The sequence below is a fragment of the Gossypium arboreum genome, chromosome 10 (assembly GCF_025698485.1).
Source record: "Gossypium arboreum isolate Shixiya-1 chromosome 10, ASM2569848v2, whole genome shotgun sequence".
NCBI lineage: Eukaryota > Viridiplantae > Streptophyta > Magnoliopsida > Malvales > Malvaceae > Gossypium > Gossypium arboreum.
In genome coordinates this window covers 109,776,977-109,786,006 of record NC_069079.1, presented here as the reverse complement: position 1 = coordinate 109,786,006, position 9,030 = coordinate 109,776,977, and the positions used below count along the sequence as shown (strand labels likewise).

Genomic DNA, 9,030 nt, shown 5'->3' with positions numbered 1-9,030 from the left:
AGAAGTATGCCGAGGTTGATCTAGTTGCTTATGCTTTAAATGTGGTGAAGATATAGATACGAATCAAGAGCCATTTAATTATTACGAGGCGATTAGGCGTGAAGACTCGAAAAAGTGGATGTTTGCTATGCAAGAGGAGATGGAATCACTCCACAAAAAGCAGAACATGGGATCTTGTAAAACTTCCTAAAGGTAAAAAGGTCATTCGTTGTAAATGGGTGTTTAAAAGAAAGAAGAGACTCAGGAGTTGAAGAACCGGATATAAAGCAAGGCTTGTTGCAAAGGGTTACAATCAAATTCCGAGTGGACTTCACGATGTGTTCTCTCCAGGTTGTTAAGCATAGTTCGATTCAAGCTTTGCTTGGTATTGTTGCCATGCATGATTTGGAGCTTGAGCGTTAGATGTAAAACGCATTTTGCATGGAGAACTTGAGGAAGATATTTACATGCAACAACCAGAGGGTTTTATAGTCTCGAAAAAGAGGACTATGTTTGCTTGCTGAAAAAGTCCCTTTACGGTTTGAAACAGATCACCAAGACAATGGGTACAAGAGGTTTGATTCCTTTATGACTTCTCATGATTTCAAAAGAAGTAGTTTTGACAGTTGTGTCTACTTTAAGAAAAAGCAGTGATGGTTCTTTTGTGTATCTACTTCTTTATGTTGATGACATGTTGATAGCGAAGAAAAGATAAAAGAGAGATAAGAAAGGTTAAAGCCCAACTAAGTGAAGAATTTGAGATGAAAGATTTAGGACCAGCAAAGAAGATACTTGGTATGGAGATTCTCGAGATAGAAAAGCAAGTAAATTGTACCTAAGTCGGAAGGGTACATTGAGAAAGTTCTTTGCGGGTTCAATATGCAGAGTGCTAAGCTCGTTAGTACTCCTTTAGCACCCATTTCGGACTTTCATCGGCCTTATCTCCTCAATCGATAATGAGATTGAGTACATGTCACATGTTCCATACTCTAGTGCGAGAGGATCTCTCATGTATGCTATGGTTTGTTCACGTCCGTTTATCATATGCGATCGGTGCGGTTAGCGATACATGGCGAATCTCGTAAAGAACACTGGAAAGCGATTCGATGGATTTTAAGATACTTACGAGGCACTACTAATGTTTGCTTATAGTTTGGAAGAACTAAAGATGGAGTTATAGGGTATGTTGATGCTGATTTTGCTGGAGACCTTGATAGAAGAAGATCTCTCACGAGTTACGTCTTTACAATCGGAGGTTGTGCAATTAGTTGGAAAGCCACTTTGCAAACTACGATCGCTTTGTCTACCAATCGAAGGCTGAGTACATGGCGATTCTTGAGGCTTGTAAAGAAGCTATTTGGTTGAAGGGACTATTTAGTGAACTCAATGAAGACCTTCAAATCAAGACAAGATTTTGTGACGGTCAGTGCCATCTTTCTTACAAAAGATCAAATGTTTCATGAGAGAACAAAACACATTGATATTCGGTATCATTTTGTTCGTGATATTATTGCTCGTGGTGATATTGTTGTGAGCAAAATTAGCACTCATGAAAATCCTGCAGATATGATGACTAAGTCACTTCCTATAACCAAGTTTGAGCATTGCTTAGACTTGGTTGGTGTTCATTGTTGAAGTTAAACCCTTAAGGGTTTTTGGAAGAGGTGAAGAACTTGTTTATTGAAAGTTCGCGATGAAGAACTTGTTCATTGAGAATTTGTGTCAAGGTGGAGATTGTTAGAATTAAGTGACCCAAATTTTATTTAAATAAAATACGATGGAAAATAAAATAAAAGTAAAATCCATATAGAACTAGACTTCTTTTATTTTATTTTAGAATAAGGTTTTAAACCTTATTAAACTCCATCTATTTTATATTAATTAGGATAAGGTGTTTCAATCCTACTAGAATATGGCTTTGCAAGCCTATAAATAGACATAGTCTATTCCTCTTGTATTAGAGTAAAAAATTTTCGACATAGTGAATTTTCTTCTCCTCTGCCCGTGGTTTTTTTCCCGAAAGGGTTTCCACGTAAAATTTATGTGTTCTTTATTTTTATTTATTTTATTCTATTTATTTTTTCACAATAAAACTAGATTATGGGGCGGCACAAGGTTGAAGAAAAGAGAGAAAAATTGACAGAGTAGAGAGAAAAACAAATGAGAAAAACTGACAGAAAAAAGAAAAAAATTATCATTTATACCTAGGGTATCTAGGTAGGGGTGGCACAAAAAAGGGGATGAAAGAAAAAATAGCAAAAAATTAAACATGACACAAGGGAAAGAATTTTGTAACACCTCTAACCCGTATCCATCGCCAGAATAGGGTTACGAGACATTACTGACCAAAGCACATTTCAGAACAGTCATAATTCACATGCTTTAAAACTTCACTATTCAAATCATATATGTATACTTATCATTTATGGCATTCGAATAAACTAAATATAAAATAACTTATTATTTTACAAATTATATGCGCATACTTTAAAACATGCAAACATACAGTATTTCATTTCATATAACTAACATGTACCATTATGTCTATTTCATCATCAAATATTAACGTACCATTTATTTATTCAAGACATAAGTTTATTAAAATAAATAAATCATTTCACACCAACTAATATTTAAACTCATACACAACCTTAATGTATTCAATTACCAAATCAATTTACATATATATCTAACTTTTCATCTCACTACTTATTCGACTAACTAATTAACCTATCATTATAACATTTGTTTACCTAACGACAACAATTGCATAACATGGATACATATATAATATTCTACCTAACATATGCCGAATATATCATCAACTTAACCAATTAAATTACCCAAATAAACTGACCAAAACATTCAAGTAGTATACTCATTATTTGTCTTAACCATTCGTACCTAATTAGTCAACCACCATCCAATTAATTGAATACATATTCGGTCATTTATGACAACATTCAAGACATAATATAATTATAAAATTTTACTATATACCAAATCACATACATATCAATATGAATCAGAAACCTTTGCCAAATATACATATACACATTATTTATCATTTCTAAACCAAAATATCCAAGTAAACGTGCCATTTGAAACCAACACAAAAACCACATTCATTAATAAAATTTTCATAGCCTAATTTAGTCCACAATATTCAATACCACAATTATAACATTAACATATAAGTAAACACTTAATGACATGATTTAAACACAGTTGCCTGATCACAAATAACTTATAACCATCACCTATATTTCAAGTTATGCATCTCAATGATAAGTCATTAACAATCCATAACCTAAACATATTCAACAACCACATATATCAAACTTTCCAAATGAATTAATCATAAGTCATATATAATTACTTCGTGCCAAAACATTTATATATATCAAGCATATCATACATTTATACTATGAAACATAATTTCCAACATAACTCATAACACAACACAACCGAAAATGCATAAACATAAGCATTATTTCAAGTCATTTTCGCATGGCTCATATATTTACAATCTCAAAACTAACCAAAACTAATATATCAAGCCTATACATGCCATATGTTCAAAGTTTCAAACTTATAAAATACCGAAATAACGATCGATAGTGTGACGGACTTCCTTGACGATCCCCGAGCCCGTAACTAGCTTTCTCAATCTATAAAACAGAGGCAAACATACACACGCAACAAGCTATCATAGCTTAGTAAGTCATAAGCAAATAAATTACTCAATGACATAATCAACTCTTTTAATCAAACCAATTTATAATAACATAATCACATTTAATCTCAAGCTTAAAGTTTCATATACAACATATACTTTCATATATAAATTTTACCTTGGCCGAATATACATATATCTATTATCAAAGTATCATTCAATTTTAAAGCCATAATATCATTTTATAACCGAATGTCAACACACTCGTATGCAAATACTAATGAATCCAACTTTAATATCACATACTTATTCATAACATGTGGCCGAATATAATTCACTAATACACATAAATTTGCATTAGCATCATGTTTAATTTGCATCATATATCAAACAACCAACTTACCTTATTTTCAAATAGATAATCAAATATCACATACCTGATCACTTTAGCTCGATTTACACATTCGATCACAACTTATCATTGCCCATTGAACCATTTGGAATTGAATAGGATACTCGGATAATCACACATATCATACAATGCCAACGTCCTAGACGTGATCTTACTTGCAATTACATATCAATGCCACAGTCCTAGACAGGGTCTTACACGAATCAAATACGATGCCAATGTCCCAGACATGGTCTTACACATAATCACATATTGATGCCAACGTCCCAAGCGTGGTCTTACACGAGAACACATATTGGAAATCCTATGTCATGACATATGTATCCTAGCTATTCCTAAGGTTCGTACGGGGCTTTCGGACATCGTAACTTAGTCAAAACGAATTCGTAAACATAGCTCCCAAGCATATACACATTCGGCTAACACATATATACTTTCACATAGTTCATTTCAGCATATAAAACTCTTATTTATTTAAAATTAACAACATCTATTTGCTTATAAACTTACCTCGGACAACGATAATCGAAACGGGACAACTATTCGACAACTTTGGTTTTCCCCCGATCCAAATCCGATTTCTTTAGTTCTTGATCTAAAAATATTCAAATTAAACTCATTCAAATATAATTTCATTCAATTTAGTCCAAAAACACATAAATAGACAAATTAACATTTTACCCCTGACATTTAACACTTTTTACAATTTAGTCCAAATTGCACAAAACACAAAACATGCAAAATTTGCACGCACCATGCTTTGGCTGAATGTTACCCATGTTCATACAAGTCCATACATTTCATTTATTTTACATTTTAGTCCCTCAATTTATTATTTTTGCAATTTAGCCCTAATAACTCAAAATCATCAAAAATTCCAATACAAAACATATTAATCCAAAGCATATCTTTCATCATTCATCAACTAACATCACAAAGCTCAATTATTCATCAATGACATAACTCCAAATATTCATCAAAATCAGAAATTCAAACATGGGCTTTGTACATTACACTGCAATGATCTCAAAAACGTAAAAATTATCAAAAACCGAGCTAGTTACATACCTCAATCAAGCTAATCTTTGGCCGAACCCTTAAAGACTTTTTTTTTCTTTCTTTATTTTTGATACTCGGTCAACCAAAAAGATGAACACTTATGGCTTTTAATTTTATGTCTTATTATAACATATATTATTTAGTATTTTACAAATTTAATCTTTATAATAAAATATAAAACCATTATAATATAAGGTCATTACCGTCCATTACATGCTATCATGGAAAAATTCCAACTTAAACACTTCAAATTATAAAGACAATCACAATCCTGCCCTTACACATTAAACCATCAAATTTTCATTTTACGGGATTAAGCCATTTTATTAAATCGAGCACTTAAACGAAAAAATTAAAGCACAAAAATTTCACAGATATTATTTCACATATGATAAATACAGAAAATAATTTTAAAATTTTTTTGACTCGGATTCATGGTCCCAAAATTATCATTCCGAATAGGGTCTAAATCGGGCTGTTACAAATTTGAATTCAAATCTCAAGGACAAATCCTCTCTCTTAATTATCTCTTAACCATCAAACTAGTACTCATTATTTGAAACAATTATGCAAACATAACAATAAAAATATGGGATGTGATAGATTGTTAGGATAATTTTACCATTTTGAGATAATCCGTGTTGTTTTGATTTGGAATAGTTTATTAAAAGAATTTCAAATGCAAATAAATAACCAATTAATGTATAGTCTTTAACACCAACAAAAATGTCTTTCCAGTTTCCCCTTATCTTATATATATGTTCATTAAAGTTTCTCAACCTTTGACTTTAAAAAGGTAGTGACATATTCTCCTGAACAATAAGCTATTTTGATTAATCAACTACATGCATATTTAAGTCGGAAAATACATCTAATGCATGCGTACTTCAACCTCTATGCAAGAGTTAACTTATTTGTCTAAATCTAAAAATTCAAATCATGTTTAAAAGAGTTTTAAGAGAAATATTAAGTTCAAAAATGAATTTAGTTTTAAAATATGAATTGAGCTTGAATTTTAATATGCAAGGTTCGAGCTTAGTTTTATTCATTTTGAAGTTAAATTTTTTATATATTATATAATTTATAATATGTAAAAATTAAATATAATAATACTATAATTATTGAAGATAACATATTATTAATTTAAAAAATATATGAACAAGTTTTAACTGGATTGATTAACTTTTTTTATAAATATGTACAAGTGTTGTTAAAATTTGAGATATATATTTCAAGTAAGGCTGAAATTGAAATTTTACATATATGATTTAATATCATTTCAAGTCCGTTCAAAACTTAACACGACTATAAATGCCTCTACATTTAATACTTTAAAATTATTTTATATATTTAAAGAATCATAACCAGATATTTTAAAATTCTTTTATATAAAATGTTAGTAACCCTAATAAAAATAACATAAACAAAGAGTTGTGAACTTGGTCTTGCTGCCCATATCAAATTATGAGGTGGAAATTTTAGTCAAATTTACTTTAGGTTCATGTCTTGGAAATACTAGAGATTTGGAGTTTATTACTCCTTGTTTAACTCAAACGATATATGAAAAAAATATTGCAGAATCCTTGCAAAATATATTCCATTTAAAACCAAGTTTATATGCTTATTTTATTTCATTATTTATACCAAAGATGCTTCAACTCAAACCCTATATTAAAAATGAATTAAGATGACCAAAGTCTGATCACCATCACTTTTATTGGAATAATCCAAAGACAGTTTAGAGTTCAAGACGAAAAGAAAATATCAAAACCACACCATTAGAATCACACCACCCTTTAAAAGCATGCATGAAAATTCAAAGGAAGCTGTATCTTTAGTTGCAGGCATCGGGGTTAGCCAAAAGATAAGCTTCAATAGCCTTGTAAACTACCTCACTCCCTTTAATGAGAGTCTTGATTTCATCTTCGGTGATTACATAGTCGCCAACGGTGTAATATTTTATTGAGCTCTTGCAAATGCTTCCTCCGTCTGCAGCTGCCACAAACTGGTTCTCATAGCTGATTTTCTCAAGCTTGTCCCCTAAAGGCCCACCTTCAATCATACTGTAACTGTATGAAAAATTGTTTTCGTCATGTCCTCCAATCTGGTGCTTCATATATTGGTATGGAAGGCCTAAGCAAAAATGCTTGTTATTCGATATACTCGTGTTGAACACATTCAAAAAAAAAAAAAAAGATTGTGAAAGTTAAAGAACTAACCTTCAACAAAGGTGATCTTTACAATACTTCCAGGACTAGCATCACCTTCGAGCTCAACACTCTTGACTGCATGAGGGGCAGCCGTGGGCCAAATCTTGGCAGCCTCAAGAACAAAAGCCTTGAAAAGCCTGGCTGGAGCAATTGGGGAGGTTACCTCAAACTCATAACTCACAACACCCATGATTCTAATGCTACTATATGTTTTGTTTCTAAGTTTAAAAGGAAGAGAAGCAAAGAAGAAAAATGGATGATTGAATGAATGTTTTGAGGTGTGGGAAAATGTGAAATTAAAATGGTATTTATAGACTGAAGCTTAAGCTTAAGAACAAAATTTATTTCAATTTTTAATAGGAGTTATATCCACTATAATTATTAATTTTCATTGAATTTGTAATAGTCAAGAAAGGCAAGCAGAATTATTTGTTAAATATCCAATCGGTGACTTCAAATATTGTATCACTTTGGCTGTTACTTTTTCTTTTTCATGATTGTCTTGTTTTTAAATGCTTAGATAAATATATATAGGAAATAATGAAATGGGCTGATTGAGACTTTCCATTCAATTAATTCGTTAATTTATTGCAAACTGGCAGACAGTTGTTATACTGTTTAAATCAATAATTTTGCCTTAATTTATTATTGTGAGGATATTTTTTTGCATTTAATTATTTATTTTACAATTTATGTTTGAAATTTGTAATTTTTTTTAAGATTATCATTTCAGCTCGAATCTTATTTTTTATTTGAGAATATAATGTACTTTATTACTACGCTAAACACTTGATAGTAGAATAATTATTTTGAATTATTATTTTATTAAGTCTTAAAAACATATCATTATCAGTCTAAACTTATTTATAGAATATTTTTATTCTTTGATAGTGATTATTTTATTAAATTCAAGGTAGATTGCATCAGTTACATAATTTTAAAAAATTAGCATATTCTCAAAATGATATTATGAATACTACTTTGAATGAATCAGTATCAACATTTTTTACTAGATCTTCAATTTTAACTTTACTGTATATAAATCTCAGCTTTATTGTAAGGCCATGCCATCATATGTTCTTTTCCATTCATGAATTCTTAAAATTGCTTTAATCCTTCTCCTTGTTGCTCGGTCAATGGATCCAAAGCCCCTAGATGTGAAAACAACTTTGATTTATTAGTTTATTCTCACATATGAGAAAAAGAAAAGAAAACAAAAACAATATTATATAATATAATATAATGCAATGCAATATAACATAATATAGTATAATTGTTGTGAACTTGGACCAATATATAGTTTTATTACAAATAATTGTTGCTTCACTGGTATTTTTTTATTGCAACATGAATAATTATAAGTTATCAATGAATATGAATTTTAAGGTTTCAAGAGTAGACAATTTCTATATATATATATATTTATGAAATAAGGCTTAATGTATCATTTTCCTTTGAACTATCTTGTAGATGGAAAAATTTTAGAACAATAAGAATTCATCATCAATGGCCATTGTTTATCTCTAATTTTAATTTAATTCATTAAAGAAAGTAAATCTTTTAGAATTCTTTTATAAAGAAATTGTTAAGTTTAAATTGATATTTGAAGACGTAATCAAGCGATTAGCTTAGAGCAGCTCTGTAATAGCTCGATTTAGACCCTATTCAGAATGGTGGTTTCAGGACCATGAATC

General features: G+C 30.3%; 1 protein-coding gene and 1 long non-coding RNA gene across 2 annotated transcripts; both read right to left on the bottom strand.

The window, feature by feature from the left end:
• Positions 1-3,372: 3,372 nt before the first annotated feature.
• Positions 3,373-4,768, bottom strand: LOC128281532 (uncharacterized). Its single transcript, XR_008271755.1, has 2 exons — positions 4,578-4,768; positions 3,373-3,650 (listed from the first exon to the last, which is right to left on the bottom strand). It is a non-coding gene; the product is annotated as an uncharacterized LOC128281532 (long non-coding RNA).
• A 1,953-nt stretch (positions 4,769-6,721) lies between these two features.
• Positions 6,722-7,646, bottom strand: LOC108488403 (major pollen allergen Bet v 1-A). Its single transcript, XM_017792684.2, has 2 exons — positions 7,346-7,646; positions 6,722-7,259 (listed from the first exon to the last, which is right to left on the bottom strand). The coding sequence occupies exons 1-2, from the start codon at positions 7,524-7,526 to the stop codon at positions 6,961-6,963; spliced, it is 480 nt and encodes a 159-aa protein (XP_017648173.1). The 5' UTR covers positions 7,527-7,646; the 3' UTR covers positions 6,722-6,960.
• Positions 7,647-9,030: the final 1,384 nt, after the last annotated feature.